This window comes from Ictalurus furcatus, chromosome 12 (assembly GCF_023375685.1).
Source record: "Ictalurus furcatus strain D&B chromosome 12, Billie_1.0, whole genome shotgun sequence".
NCBI classification, from domain to species: Eukaryota; Metazoa; Chordata; class Actinopteri; order Siluriformes; family Ictaluridae; genus Ictalurus; species Ictalurus furcatus.
Genome location: NC_071266.1, coordinates 19,039,420 through 19,056,242, shown reverse-complemented (window position 1 = coordinate 19,056,242; position 16,823 = coordinate 19,039,420). Strand labels below are relative to the sequence as shown.

The window sequence follows — 16,823 nt, the reverse complement described above, 5'->3', positions numbered from 1 at the left end:
TACTCTGTCTAATGTTGCTGTGAGCTTCTCATCTGTCTTGGAATAAACTCTGACTTGTGATTAGATTTGAAGACCCTAGACTCCATGTGCCTAATTTTTTGACACCAAATTGTAATTAAAAAGCAAGTATCTTGGGTATATTTTGACATAGCAGTCTAGGTTAGAGGTTCAAGCTTTTTGTAGCCAGGAACCCCTTTAACTGTAACGTAAAATGCATTCCACAGGCCCCCTCAGCATGGATTTATTTAATGAACAGTATTGAAATTTGCCAAATAATATTTTATGGTGCCCTAGAGCTTTCTTTTCCTGATTTTTTCCACCGATAGAACATATTCAGTCAGAGTTGACTTTGGTGCTTGGACCCCTATATGTAATAACATTGATAATGTAGGTTGTGATTTTCACCATTGTAATAAAATTATATTCTTATGCAAATGCTCATCGAATAGTATCGTTATCACTGAAACTCACAATGACAAGTAGCTGAATTGTTTTTGTACCAAATGTTTCTTTATCCCTGCAGTTTAAAAAAAAATTATTCATTTCTTAATTGTAGGTCTTGTGATGACAAAATCATTCTTAACTGTTAGTTTGTAATAGTTATATGTTGTTTAATGTAAAAAAAAAAAAAAATGTCATGAAGTACAATGATGTGATATTTCTATCATATCAGCCACCCCTGCTGTGGAAACAACAACAAAAACAAACTAAAAATAGGTTTATACACATTTATTGGTTTTTCACTAAAGAATATTATCATGAACAATCACATTTTCATTCAGTGGCAAATCTCAAAAATGACAAATACAGTAAATCTCCCAACAATAAAATGAAACACAACCACAATGACTAACTCTATAAACATACTTTTCAGTGTGTGGATCAAGCAGAAATCGCAAATAGCCATAAAAATGACTTAAAGCCGGACCAAAACAGCACCTTTTGCATAGAATTGTGGAATTCTGTGTAGACAAAAGATATGGCATTACTGGTAAAGCTGAGATCGTAAAAAAAAAAATAATAATCAGTGTAAAAATGTGTACCATACAAGCACACAAGCAAGAACACGGTTAAAACACTGTACTCAATAATTATCATTTGATTACGTGATGCGTGGTAGGAAAGGTACAGTGCAGTGAACAAAGAGAAAATACTGTATGATTAATAAATTAAAGGATTATGGTTTAGTACTTTTAAGTCAAAGGATTTTTTTTGTCCACAGTATTTAGTTATTTCCTAAACCATAAAGGACTTTCAAAAACAAGTTTTCAAAAATGATCGACATTGTTAAAGCTGAGTTGGCAATGTGGCATTTAAAGAGAAAGGCATCACTTACATAGACACCGTATTAAGACTTTAATATTGATAGCACCAACCTCTGCTATAAACCTCGCACTGTTGTATAAAATTATTAAATTAAACCTCTATTTAAACCTCAGTCAAACTTCACTCAAAACTTCTGAATCATTCCCTTGAACATGAATTTCCCAGTGTTGTGAATTCAAACATGATAGAGGTTTTTGTTTTTTTTAATTATTTAAAATCAATAAGACTACAGTCAATCTTGTAATAAACATACGGGTAATATTCCTGCTGGCTCAGGTTCAGACCAGGTATATCCATGGAGGCCTAAGGGAAAGAAGGGAGCTGTTAGTAAATATGTCTCCATTTCAACAATGGAGTACAAAGTTAAACTAGTGCCGACTCACGTCAATAATCGCACCACTGCTGTCCAGATACTTGTAAAGCTCATGAAGGACCTCCCGCAGCTTTTTCATGTTTTTCTTATTGGGCTGCAAAAGCATAGCCTGGAAGTTGACTGGCAATCCATACCTATAAGGAAAGAGCAACTGCTATTGAATTTTATATTCACCAAAAACGATGCATTATTAAGCAAACTAACAAAAAAGACATCATTAAACCTCAAAACTGATTCGGTAAAAACCCGGAGAGCCTTGATGTGGATCCACGCGATGAATGTTTCACTAAAATTCACCTTCAGCCATCGTACCAGTGGGCCCTGTAGAAATACAAAGGCAGGTTTATTCCCTTACCACAACACACTCAAAAACTATTACATTAGATACTAATGCTCCTTTATGGTCATATGATTGTAGCTGGTTCACACAATGCATGGAAATATTAGGCTTCTAGGAAACCAGGGCTCTGTATTAAGGTAAATACAGTTCCAAGAGTATTGCACAAAGCTAGTTTCAGTAGAATAAGGACATAGAACAACAGGAGCTAAGGAGATTAAATGAGTCCCATATACAAAGAAGTAACATGGATATATTAAATATATTATCAAATCTATTCAAGTTTTGCAATATATTCCAGTTTTATATACACAAATAGATGACAAATTAAAGGAAAAACCAAGTCTCTGTTACACCGTTGTTGGAAATTTCTTCTCGTATGGTTTGGATCCGCTTATAGGGAAGCGTCACTGCTAATCAATACAAAGTTCCTCTGACTGGTCAGCTTTATTCTGTGAGGAAATATTTTTGTATCCTGATGGGAGTATTCTCTAACAGGATGACTCCGCCCCCATCCACAGGGTACGAGGGTTCACTAAGTGGATCGGTGAAGATGAACATGATGTCATATGCTATGGCTTTCAGAGTCACCAGATCTCAACCCACCTGAACACCTATGTGATTTAGATTTAGATCTAGACAGCGCTTTGAGGGAATACTTTTTGGAAGAACGGTGTCCAGTACAGATCCAGAAACTTGCAGTATCTACATTAACGTGAACGGAAGCTGTTCTTGTGGCTTACTAACACACTAAAAAAAACCCCACCACCACACACTTTGTTTTTTTTCTTTAATTTGTCACCCATTTACAGACACGATTAAGTAACGAGTAGTACAGCATGGTATCATACAAACTGCTTCTTCTTGTCTGAAGAAAGCCGAGTCATCTCCTCTTTGTCGGCCTTCAGCTCATCTTCGTTGTACTGGAAGTCACGCACAATGAACCTGGCGTAAAGAACGGCAAATGTACTCTTTATCATACTTACTTTTTAATCGCCTCAACCTTGTGTAAATGCTTTGCGATGTTTCGAAATTACTTTCAGGTTTTATGCATGAATGTTTGTGGACCTGAAGCAAGTAGTTCATGTGAGGAAACCCACCAACATCGCAGAGCTCAAGCTGTTCTGTACTGATGTATGGGCTAAAATTCCTCTAAGCCGATGTGCAGGACTGATCAACACTTACCGGAAACCTTTAGTTGGAGTTATTACTGTACAAGGGGATCACACCAGATACTGAAAGCAACGGTTCACTTACTTTTGCCACTCACACATCCGTAATACTGGATCATTTTCCTCAATAAATAAATAACCAAGTATAATATTTTTGTCTCATTTGTTTAATTGGGTTCTCTTTACATTTTTAGGACTTAGTGTGAAAATCAGATGTTTTAGGTCAAATATAGAAAATTCTAAAGTGTTCACAAACTTTCATGCACCACTGCATGAAGTCATGGAATTCAGTATTGGCTTTGAATCACTGAATCAACAAATCAGTTGGATCGTTAAACGATTAATCATCTTTGCAAATGTTATATTATAACTTCTAGCCAAATGCAAGATAGCACTCGAGATTACTCACTTATTTTCCCTGGCCTTGAGTCTGAAGTCATCGATCGCCTTTTGAAAGAGCGTGACACTGAAGAGCCCGCTGTCCTGGTCTTCAAAAAGCAGACTATGAGAGAAGGAAGGAGTTCAAAATTTTGAGGTTGTATGCCCAGCATATCAAGATGTGAAAGGATGACATCAGGTTTATAACTCAAGATTACACAAATGGCGGCAAAAACTTGAATGAATATGATAAATTGTACATAACGTCAATAAATTCTAATTAAGACAACAGTGATGAGTCATGAGGTCAAAACATAGCATCTGTGATCAATACATTACAAAAACAGAGCAAAAGACAACAAGTCAAAATATGGATAAAGGGTTAAATATATAAAAATGTGACATGTTAAACTGGACACATTCTAAACTGTTTCTAAAGACGGCAATTTCTTTTCAGGTTTTCCCCTGGGTAAACGACTGGGTAGATAACACGTCTGTGTGCGTGAGCATAGGGCTAAGGTCCTTGTTCCTGTGTTTGTCACCATGCCCACACAGAGGGAGGAGTTTAATTGGTTTCCATAGACACTGGGTCTATAAATCACCCAGGTCAACCTATCTGTTTCTAAGTGACGAATGTAGAAAGTACACACGAGGTTGGAAGATAGCTTGTTTCATTTCGAGTACAGTTTTCCAAGCCACTGGAAGAGCACAACAGTTCCAAGAGTGCACAATTAGATTTCTCAAACAACATTATATCATTCTTTACTAATATACGTCAAAAAGGTTGTGATATTAACTACTGGAAGAAGTAGGGATGACGGCACGATGCGTCAGCGACCGTGGCTCCATTTACTTTACATGAAATCAATTTGTATTTTTAGAAACTTGGTTTCAGTAGCACAATCAAGAGTTCAGTTACTGACTGAGAAGCATGGCAGAACCATTGCAGATCTTTGCTGAGTCTTTTGGGGCGAGTTGTAACTCGAATTGTGCTAATAACCCTAGTGAACAGGATGAAACTGGCTTTATAGTAAGAAACTAAACTAGAAAATGAAATAAACTGTCCATTTAACCGGAAGTCAACCTTAACATCAGAAAATGTTCTTTTTCAGAGGGGACAGTAATATCAGGCAAATGATATCGAACCTTATTAAACCAGATTTCCCCTTCCTTTTCTTTTCCTGCATTTCATTGGCTGTCAGCTCAATATCCCTACACTGTGATTACCTGCCACATGATCTCAAATGGTTAATCCTGTTTGTGATTGTGATCAAACAAACTAAGGATTGTGCTTGTTAGACGTCTGGGTGATTAACTATAACGGAAATGTAAGGAATTAGCTGACATATTGTGAAAATTGTAGACTGATGAACTAAAGCGCCGCTGCATGAGACGTGGTATAGATTAAGCAAGTTTTGAAGATTCAGTAATATCAGCAGGTAGACAAAGGGATTGTGGGTAATGTAGGATCATCAACCAAAGTGAAAGTAGCCCAACATGTCGTGTCATCCAAACAAGTCCACTCAGAATTTTATTATATAGTTTCACCTTAATAATAAAATGTCTTTCAGGCTGGAGTTTTTTTCCCTTTAAATGCATGTAATATCAAAGGCTTCACATTACATTTATCTCATTTTTATACAACTGAGCAGTTGAGGGTTAAGGGCCTTGCTCAAGGACCCAGCCGTGGCAGCTTGGTAGGATTTGACCTTCCGATCAGTTGTCCAATGTCTTAACCGCTGAGCTACCACTGCCCAGAAATACAGAAATCTCAGCAAACTCTTGTGCAGGTTCCACTGAGATTTGAATTTCTACTTTTGTATTTTTTTCATAGGTTCTTGAGATATTATCCATGTTTTAATCCATAAAAGAAATGTTTAAATGGATCCATTTTGAACAGTCATCCCTGGACATTACTTACGTTGAAGATCGTGGAACCACCATTTCAGAGAGGGTTTCATACGACTTCTCCCAGTCAGCATAACCTGTTCTATGTGAGTGAATATTTACAATTTTAGAACATATAAGTGGCATCACCACTGTATAGAACATTTAAAATCCCAGTATGTTAACAATATCAAGACTGTCTCCATCTAGAATGACAAAATGCTAAGAAAGATTTATTTTTTACTGAAAAGTGATATGGATAAAAACATTAATTATACTTCTCTCCATCAACACCCGAGAAGCCATGTCTAGTTTGTGTTCTTACTTGACGTGTGCATTGGGTCACTCTATCATTTCAGAAATGGAAAAAAAAAAAAAAAAAATGTACCTGCAAACCACCATATTCATTCAAAATGTTTTTTGGCTTTAAAATAATATTTATAATATTTACCAGTCTGTACAGAATTTCACAGCGTTTTTGTGTGTGTGTGTGTGTGTGTGTGTGTGTGTGTCATTGTTGTGACCAAAAATACTTGGCTTTGCTGCGACTTTTTTAAAATTTGCGATGCAATTTCCGGAGTATTTTACGCTTTTTTTTTTTTTTTTTGCAGAAAACTACACAAATTGGCGAAATCACAACTGTGTGAAATTGTTTTGCGTGGTTTTTCACAGTGAGGTTTATTGGTAAATGAGACCTTTTAGATGTACTCGTGCTCAATGAACATGAATCGAAGAGGGCTTTGGCTGAATGCGCGTTGTGATGATGTCACATGACATGGACTTCTTGGCCTTGCAAAAAATCACGAAATCCTGGAGGGACCGCTTTACAAGAACAGCTCAAATTTCTCGTCTGACTTTTATTTCACCATTTCAGATTCATTAAAAAATTAATTCACTCATAAAATTAATGAATGATCTTGAATATCCTGAATGTCTAACAACAATTACTGGGTAGCTAGTAGCAAGAAGGATAGATTAAAGATTGGCGTCACTCGCTAAGATATACAACGTGCTTTTTAAAAGTAGCAAAGTGTGTCAACATTCAGGCTGAAAAAAATTGGCAGGATTTTTCCAGGGGCTGAAATTTAAGAATATTTTAACAAACCAAAATTTATTTTTGCATACGTTGATCCCATTTTCATATCTTTTGTGAAAAGTTAGAGTATACAGCCCATAGAATAGCCTGTAGGATGGCCAAGTAGTACTTCCAGGTGAAGTGTTTGAGCCAATATGAATTCCAGTGGATGCTTTTTAAAAAATAATACTCAAGAATACATTTGATAGATTTTGTGTGGTGAAACAACTACAAACAATTCAAAAGGAGTTTAAATATTTTCTTGCAAATGCAATGAATTTAGTGAGTACCAAAAAAAAATAAACTAAACTAAAATAAAAAAGGTGATTCCAAATTTAAATATTTGAATTTTTAAATGAAAAACAAAAGAACGCAACTGACACAGATCTGGGAGTCAGTATTTGGTTTGTTTTTTTAAACTAGAATTGTTCAACTAGAATCATAGAATTATATGTTTGTGAAAAACATATAATTTAGTGGTTAAGAGACGGTGTATAATTCCCATAATGCACTTCGAACATAACAAATGTAACACTGAGAAACGGCTACAAGCCACTAAGGTCAACTAAACGCGTAACATTAGCTGTGAGTGTTATCTTTTACAGAACACTGATCAGTAACATTGCTAAAAGCTTATTGAATCTACCTGCACCATCTGTCAGGTTCAGCTCAGCGTGTTGATTTAGGCAGCTCTATTATTGCTCGCTATGTATAATGTTTGCTTCCAGTATCTCCTGTATGTACATCGTTCCAAATGAAATCGATATCTTCTTCTCGATATCTGCTACGTGTCCTTTACACAATAGCATTTGGGATACAATACTGCTTAGTGAAGATGTTAACCACTGATCTACAAAAATCAGAATAAACAAATTCAAGCCATGAAACTTACTTTGGAACGACTACAAGCAGAGTAGTAAGATATTCAGAGTCCAGCACGAAATCCTCTTTCTTCACAAGGTCAGCCAAACTCCTTGTCAGAAGACTCCCCCTAGTGAATACAACACGGTAATCATATCAGTTTTAGGAACACACACACACACACACACACACACACACACACACACACACACACACACACACACACACGATCCAGAATTAATACTGGGAAATAAAAGCATTATGATAGTGAGATTCCAGGATGTGTTAATATCCTACACACTTTGTGTTATTACTATTTCAACATGTGGTGTTAAATTTACCCAATAAATGTGTTTTAAAAAAATTAACACGAGTGACCAACACAACATGTGTTAAATTATTGTCTAATCACATTGCGGACTGCGCTGCCGACGTCATCATTCAAATCTAAACTCGCCTCCAAGTGAATATTCACTGCTTTGACCTTTTTACTGTGACAGCGGAGTCGGAGTCCTGAGGCGAGGAAACCTAACCAAGCGCTCATCACTATTTAGAGTTAATGCTGCTGAAAATGCCTGTCCGAGTTTTTGATATTTAGACAGCGAGCTCTCGAAAATATATTCATTAGAAAACTGTAACTCAGTGAGTGATAATTAATCGTGACAGCTTCAAAAGTGAATATCATGTACTGCTTCATAAACTGCTTGTTTATGTTGGCTGTGAAATATGGACTGAGGTTATTCTATAACTCTCTGGGTCTGCATCATATCTGAGGCTCTGAGTTAGGGTTAGCTAGCTGGATGCTGTCACCAATCACAGTAGGGATGAGTGATGCTAACCTACATGCTCACCTGAGTTACTTTACATACATTACTTTAGCATACAGCTCGTGGTAATGTTTGACATTCCCATTCCCTTTTTGAGAGTTAACGATAACTTAGCATTACAGCTGTTCATCATGATGTAATACGGAGAGTGGGTTAACGTTAGCTACATTTAGCAAGTGTTTTGAACAAGGCAAGCTGTAGTCATTAGCTTTAGGAGGATGGGTTAGAGCCGTGTTTCTTCGTGTATTTGGTGAATGTTAATGCCGGTTAATAAGTGCAGCCAGTCAGTGGCTAACGGAACTTAGCTAGCTCAGTGATGTCAAGGCCAAAAGTTCTTCACAAGGTAAACGTGACAAAAAGAGAGGATGGGGTTACAGTAGGTTATAATGTTTTCCATTATCTCTATAATGTTGGTTGACTTAATCAGTTGAAGCCCAAAGGCATTTGTCCATATTTTGTAGCTAACATCTAACCAACTTTTTTTTTTTTTGCTCTTTTAGAGCTTTTTAAGTGGAAGGGAGTGGGAGACTTGTCTTCCCAGATGGCAGGGAGATTTGTAAGACGATGCATCAACTCCAATTCTTACATCTGTCAAATGTTTTAATGATTTTAATAAAAATGTCACCTGAATTTCATGCAATTGTTTGTTTATTTTGGGAGCATTTTGGTAGAATTTTAGCATACAAACTGCATTTTAGGATAATTGTAGGGGGAAAAGTATAAACACCCCCATCTCCGTGGTATTTTTAACATATCTGTTTTAAGAGTGTAGCATCCGTGCAAAAAACGGATTTTTTTGGAAATTTTATTTACCATCTTTAATTTGGGTAACAAGATGAGGTAACAAGATTGACCTCATCAGTCAAGATCATTGAGAATAAAGAAAATACAATGAGAATGTACTTTTCTTCTTCTCATGATCTTTCAGAAATTTGACTGGAATTTTCCAAATATTTCATAATGGTGAATGCGTTGAAAGGGTTGAGGGAAGGCTGTGGGACTAAAATAGATTCACATATCAATGCTGAATATGTAACATAGATAGGTTTTTATTAAGGTTTTAAGTCTATCTGAAATATGCAAATATGCTGTTTACCTACAGTGGATATAAAAATCTACACAACCCTGTTAAAATGGCAGGTTTTTGTGATGTAAAAAATGAAACCAAAATAAATCATGTCGGAACCTTTTTCGCCTTTAATCTGTGATTGTAACATATAAATATCAAGTGACAAACACCTAGAAATGTTTTGGGGGTTTTTTTTTGGGGGGGGGGGGGGGCCTCCAATACTCAGCTTGCATAAGTGTGCACATCCTTTTATATTTGGGAATGTGACAGTGTTCAGAATAAACCAATTTCATGTTAAATACTAAGTAGTATACACCTGCCATCAATTAAAGTGACTGATTATCCCCAAATAAAGTACAGCTGTTCATATAGGATTTTCCTGACATCATCTCTGTAACATCCCACTGGAAAAAGTCCAACAGGCAAAGAGCGTACAAAGCAGGTAAGGGGTCTCTTTGTTGAAAAATATCAATCAGGAGAGGGTTACAAAAAATTTCCAAGACATTGGATATACCATGGAACACTGCAGAGACAATAATCAACAAGTGGAGAAAATATGGCACGACAGAGACACTACTAAGAACAGGACGTCCCTCTAAAATTGTTGAAAAGATGAGGAGAAAACTGTTCAGGGAGGCTGCAAAGAGGCCTATAGCAACAATAAAAGAATTGTAGCAATTTCTGCCAAGTACTGCTTGCTCCATTCATGTGACAACAATCTCCCAAATTCTTCATATCTCTGGGCTATGGGGTATGGTGGCAAGACGGAAGCTTTCTCTAAGCAAAATATACATATATACATAAATAGAGACCAAAGTTGAACTTTTTGGCCATAATACCAAAAGACATGTTTGGCAAAAAAACAAACAACAAAACACCACATCACCAAAGGAAAATCATCCCCACGGTGACGCATGGTGGTGGCAGCATCATACTTTGGGTCTGTTTTTCTTCAGAACTGGGGCTTTAATCAGGGTGGAGGGAATAATGAACAGCTCCAAATACCAGTCGATTTTACCGCAAAACCTTAAGTCTTCTGCTGAAACACTTAAGATGAAGAGGAATTTCACCTTTCAGCATGACAACGACCCGAAGCAAACCAACAGATCAACAAAGGAATGGCTTCACCAAAACTAGTTCAAGGATTTGGAATGACCCAGCCAGAATCAGACCTAAATCCAATCAAAAATCTGTGTGGAGACCTGAAGAGGGCTGTGCACAGGAGATACCCAGCCAATCTGACAGAGTTAGAAGGCTTTTGCAAGGAAGTCAAGACGTGCCAAACTTATTAACTCTCCTCCGAATCAATTGAATGCTGTGATAAAATCTTTCACTTTTTTCCCCCTAAAATGATTATTATTGTTTTTCACTTTAATGAATAAGTTTACAAGGGTAGAAAAGGTTCTGACATAATTTATCTTGGTTTAACTTTTTTGTACATCACACAACCTGCTATTTTAATAGTAGTGTGTAGACTTTTTTTTTTTATATCTACAGAATGTTTAAATGCCTTTTACCTTTACCGCTTTATCAGTGGGACACAAATGGCACCCAATCACAGCATCACACAAAAGATTTATATTGTATAGTTGATTTATAAAGATTTATGTCGTATAGTTGATTTATAAAGATCTATGTTGTATAGTTGAATCCCACCTATAAACAATTGTGATATTACAATAGAGGGTTAAACCGTTAAACTTTCACTTACGCATTCTTTCTCTCCAGGTTCTGCAGGTTGCCTTTTATATTGTTGTAAGCTGAAGCTCTGGCTTTCAGATCGTTATCTATCTGGGTCACTTGCTGCGAAAGAGAAAGTTAGTCTAAAGGAATATGTCAAAAGTGCCATCTTGTGATTAAAAACATACCAAACCACAGCAGGATTGAACCTATAAGAAATGTCTACAAGTTCAGTTTCTGCTTCCTTCTAGATCTAACACACACTGGGCCTGATTTATCAATCTTTTAGTAAAGTTGCGTGTAAATGTTTGTGTACGACAAACCGACCTAAAAATATCCTCTGGATTTACAATAGTTTCAGAAAGCTGATTTTCTTTGTACTTGCATGTGTATGTCGATGAAAGACAATCACCAGTAAATTACCAGCAGCACAGCTGATTTACATCTGGCTGCTGTTCCAGACAAGGTCTTGTACATGAGCATCAAGCCCTTGAATTTGATGCAGGCGGCTACAGGAAGCCAGTAGATGGAGACGACGAGAGGTTTGATGTGGGTCCTTTTGGGTTGGTGCTACATTCTGAATCATTCTAGCTTGAATGACTGGTATTATTCCTCTTAAGTTATGGATTTATGTTTGCTTACAATCTTTTATTTCTTTTATCATATTTAATATTACTTTAGGTAATTCCTTCAACGGGAAAAGATTAGGTGTGACAAAATATTCATTAAATTTGTGTGTGTAATTGAACTAATACGCTATTTAAATACGTGACCTTATATAAAAGTATATAAAAGTGCAAGAACTCACCGCAATTTATATGATTTGAAGCCAATCAATTGAGGTTTACATTAGTTAGTCTTCTAATGCGTACATTTACACACACTCAGGAGCACCAGTAGGATATGAACATTTTTTCCCCCGAATTATGGGATTTTCATGAATACCAAAATTCTTGTGTAGCAAACAATTTATGAATAAATTCCGTTCATATCCAGTTTGATAAATGAGACCCAGAGTCATTGTGCTTACTTGTATATTTAAGCCATGACACGCATACATTCAGTTTTAAGACAAAATGCTGTTTGGAAAAAAAAAAAAGGAGGATTATCCGGTAGTAAAAAGTTGGCCTATGACCTCACCTTCGAGATGATTTCTGAGATATTCTTCAGGGACTGTTTGATCGGATACTTGGCCATATCCCACTGGAACCTTGTGACGTAGGTCACCAAATCAACTGCATAAAAACAGAATCACTTCGTTCTGACACACTGTCAGTGTGTAGATGCCTTATTTAAAGGGGTTGTCTGACTACTCCTTTTTATTAAATCTACCACTAAGCCTAAAATAAAAACAACTTCAGGTCAAGAGTTTCAGTTAATGTTCACATCAAACATCAGAATGGGGGAAAAGTGTGATCCCTGTGACTTTGACCATGGCATGGGCTGGTTTGAGTATTTAGAAACTGCTGATCAACAGTCTCTAGAGTTTACACAGTGTGGTGTGAAAAACAACAAAAACATCCAGTGTGCGGAGGGTCTGCAGGCTGAAACACCTTATTCATGAGAGAGATCAGAGGAGAATAACCAGACTGGTCTGAGCTGACAGGAAGTCCATAGTAAATCGAATAAGCACCCTTTACAACCGTGATGAGCAGAAAAGTATCATTTTATGATACGCTCATGATGGCATCAGATTCCTGTTCACAAGAGTGGAACACGATGTGTTGTTCTGCTGTTGTAGCCCATTCACCTCAAGGTTCGATGTGTCGTGCATTCTGAGATGCTTTTCTGCTCACCACGGTTGTAAAGAGTGATTATATGAGTTACTATAGACCTCCTGGCAGCTGGAACCAATCTGGTCATTTTCCTCTGACACACCTGATCAACAAGGCATTTCCACCCACAGAACTCAGTGTTTTTTGTTTTTCACACCATTCTGTGTAAACTCTGTTGACTGTTGTGTATGAGAATCCCAGGAGATCAGCAGTTTCTCAAATACTTAAACCAGCCTGTTTGGTGTGGTCACCAACCATGCCATGGTTAAAGTAACTGAGATAACACTTCCCCCCCCATTCTGATGATTGATGTGGATATTTTCTGAAGCTTGTACCTGTATCTGCATGATTTTATACACTGTGCTGCTGCCACATGATTGAATGATTGGAGAATGATTGGAGAATAATTGGGGGGCAATGGTGGCTTGGCGGTTACGGCTCTGGGTTACTGATCGGAAGATTGGGGGTTCAATCCCCAGCACTGCCAAGCTGCCACTCTTGGGCCCTTGAGCAAGACCCTTAACCCTCTCTGCTCCAGGGGCACTGTATCATGGCTGACCCAGCACTCTGACCCCAACCTCCTAACATGTTGGGGTAAGCAAAGAAAAGAATTTCACTGTGCTGTAATGTATATGTGATCAATAAACTGTATAAATAAGCAGGTATACAGGTGTTCCTATTAAACTGGAAGGTGAGTGTATATTTCAAAGTAATTTAATCAGTATAACAAATTTTATCACCTAATAGTTTCTGTTTGGCATTCTATTTCCTAAAATTATCCAATTCTACTAGAGCCAAAGTTATTGGTGTTAAATGAGTGAAGAGATCTTTTTTTTTTTTTTTTTTTTTTTTTTTTAAAGTTAGTGAGTTTATGGCCCTTCAAAGGTTCACAAAAATACAGATGTTTCCCAGAAAGAATTTGAGTGCGACACACATGTCGTTATAGTACATGCACTTACTTCCGTTGGCTAAAAGATTTTCCAGGACTTTATCTCTGCTATCCTCTAAAACGTCAGCCATGTAGTGGGCTACTTTCTTCACCACACTATGAGAATAAAAATAACAACCCTGTTTGTCTTAAAATGATATTGTGTGTATGCTCTTTGTCTGTAGCTGTAAATAAAAGTCAAACCTTTCCACGAATGAGTCCAGTTTGCCGAGCTCATCTGACAGACCTACAAGCACATCCAGGGTTCCTACCTGTTCAGAAACACACAAGTTTAGCCCGACAAATCACTACGTGCAAGCGCCAGCCCTCAACATATTTCGAACACAACAAGACATAAAACAGAGATCGCTTCACCTTGAGGTCTGGAATGGTGAACTTGTTGTTGGTGGACAGATTGTTGGCGTGAGTGGTGGCTGCATTCATCCTGTCCCATGTCTGCTGACACGTCTTCTCACCGGGAGCGGATATCAACCAGAACTCTGCCATGACTCCTCTTCAGACACTACACCAAACCACGGTACGTTCAAATGCACATCTAAAGAAGATATTTTGTAGAAGCAAAGCAGAACTTCATGAAATCTGGCTTATAGCTTCCATGCAAGTTACCCCACCACATCGAAACGTTTAGATCACAGCACTGTTGAATTGTCAAATTTGATTGGCCAGAAAGTGTTGATTAATTTTCTATAACAGCAGCTGCCACAGGAGTAACATTTACTTCACAGGGACTCACAGAATCTAAACCAAATATTAAACAGATTTCAAACTTTCTTTTGCTATATTTTCTGAAGTAGAAACACATCATCAGTTATACTGTGAAGTTTGGATATGTCTGTTTAACATTTACGGAAGTAGTCTCCAGTGTTAACACAGTACGGAGACCTTCTTTTTTGCGTTTTGGGGTTTCTCCATCTCGGTCACATGACAAACTGTCTTTTTATTATTCATTCAAAGCGACGGAGTGGGGAAAAAGCGAGGATGGTGAGGCAACAGCTGTTTGTAACACATGTGAGAACGGGAACTAACTTTTTTTTTTACAGACATTAACATTAAGCGTGACTAGAAATGGAAAAGAAAACTATAATGTGTTGTTCATGAATAAATCAGAAACTGGAATTGTTGCCATATCGAGGTGGTTTAGGAGGAATTAAACACTTTGTTTACTTAAACAATTTGGGTTTAAAATTAAACAATTTGTTATTGGAAAACAAACAACGTCGAGGTGGAAACAGATCACACAGCAGTTGTTCAGTGATTATTGTTCCTGTGACAACACATCCAGATGTGTTTTATTTCCATTACATTGGAGAGAAATTTTTAGTCCAACCCTTAAGACGGTGGGGGAGAGTAAATCAATGAAGTAACAAAAAAAAAAAAAAACATACACACAACAACAACAGAAACCTTCATAGAATTTGTAATGGGAATTGTATTGGTTTTAATGGAAACTCTAATGGTCCCTGTGGGTCTCTACTGGTAATCTGTTGCCTTCTATCGGTGGCATGTTATGTCCAGTGGGTACCATTAGAGACCAGTAATGGTAATGTTTTTAATGGTTAGCTGATGGTCTGTAATGGTATTTGTAGTGGAAACCATTCATTCTTTTTGTTATAATTTCTAGTGTTTTGAGGGGTTTTCAACAGGGAATACACAGAATCTAGAACAGTCATTAAATAGTTTAAATATCACTGGAAGTTGCAATGGATGGATGATTGATGCTTTAACTTGTACTTGTACTTTAACTTTATCTTTAACTTATCCCTGATGCTGTTTAACTTGTTAGAAGACTTCAGGAAACTCTATCCGAGTACATGTATTTCCCATTTCCCCATTTAACTCCTCAACTAGCAGTCACGAGTTTCCTGCTCACCAGCACTGCATGTGTGCTCATTTACATTTACTTTTACAATTCTATTCAACTCAATTTCCAAACAAGTGTTAAATTACACCCAATACACATTCAGGTGGAGGTCAAATAAATAGAAATATTAAACCAAACCTAATTCGACATTCCTTTACCTGCATGGGTCTGAGTTGATAATTCTTCAGATGTACATACCGTCATTTAGATTAGAGCCACACTTTAATAAACCATACTGCGTTATGTTAATAATAATAATTTCTGATCTTTAAAAGAAAGAGCTCGTGCTATTCATAAGGTTGCTGTTACAGAGTGGCTTCTTTACCTTCAGCCGCACTCTTCTCCAGTCAGCTGATCTCTGGAGGTGTGTTCACTAATGTAACCTGCTGCGCAGAAATCCTTCCATTAATTATTGACCCGTTTCAGTTTTTAAATAAGACTTTACTAGATACATTCAGCACTCATTACAAATACTCGTACTTATTTACGTAATAGGAATACACATATGAGAGACAAAACAGAAAGTATATGTATATTCCAGACATATTCATATGCATACACATATTGACACAATGTTTACATGGTAATACTTTCGCAATGTTTATACATTATATAAAACTTTCCATATTTATTATCCATATATAATTATTATCCATGCATCCCATCCATTTTCCACACAGGGTCCTGTGGGAACCTGGAGCCTATTCTAGGGAACTTGGGGCAAGAGGTGTGGGACACCCCTATTCCTGGATGCGGTGCCAACCCATCACAGGGCCTGAACGCACACACATTCACACACCCATTCACACTACTATGGACAATTTAAAGATGCCAATCAGCCTACAACGCATGTCTTTGGACTGGGGAGGAAACCGAAGTACCTGGAGGAAACCCCAGAAGCATGGGGAGATTCAAACCCCCAACCCTGGTGGCAAACGTGGTGCCCCCACCCACCTTATTATTATTATTATTATTATTATTATTATTAACAACAACAACAACAACAACAACAACAACAATAATAATAATAATAATAATAATAATAATAACAATAATAATAAGCATCCTCATAACAAAAAGCATAAAGTCCAGGCACCATATTACACAAACCAGGCACGTTATACATTATTATTATTATTATTATTATTATTATTATTATTATTAAACAGTAAAATAATAATTTTAAAAAAGTCTTTCTAGGGGCCTTAAAAACATTAAATTCACAAAATAAAGATAGCGGATTTTTTCCTTTT

General features: G+C 37.0%; 1 protein-coding gene across 3 annotated transcripts; it reads right to left on the bottom strand.

The window, feature by feature from the left end:
• Positions 1 to 103: 103 nt before the first annotated feature.
• atp6v1c1b (ATPase H+ transporting V1 subunit C1b) lies at positions 104 to 15,931 on the bottom strand. Of its 3 annotated transcripts, XM_053637678.1 has the most exons (14): positions 15,729 to 15,881; positions 14,064 to 14,244; positions 13,893 to 13,960; positions 13,720 to 13,805; positions 12,126 to 12,220; positions 11,017 to 11,108; positions 7,441 to 7,539; positions 5,508 to 5,576; positions 3,618 to 3,710; positions 2,888 to 2,981; positions 1,923 to 2,020; positions 1,710 to 1,833; positions 1,580 to 1,629; positions 104 to 962 (listed from the first exon to the last, which is right to left on the bottom strand). In XM_053637678.1, the coding sequence occupies exons 2-14, from the start codon at positions 14,193 to 14,195 to the stop codon at positions 917 to 919; spliced, it is 1,146 nt and encodes a 381-aa protein (XP_053493653.1). In that variant the 5' UTR covers positions 14,196 to 14,244; positions 15,729 to 15,881; the 3' UTR covers positions 104 to 916. The 3 variants fall into 3 exon arrangements, with proteins under 3 accessions (XP_053493653.1, XP_053493652.1, XP_053493651.1); XM_053637677.1 differs by lacking the exon at positions 15,729 to 15,881 and adding an exon at positions 15,896 to 15,931 and having other exon boundaries at positions 106 to 1,629; XM_053637676.1 differs by having other exon boundaries at positions 107 to 1,629; positions 15,729 to 15,919.
• Positions 15,932 to 16,823: the final 892 nt, after the last annotated feature.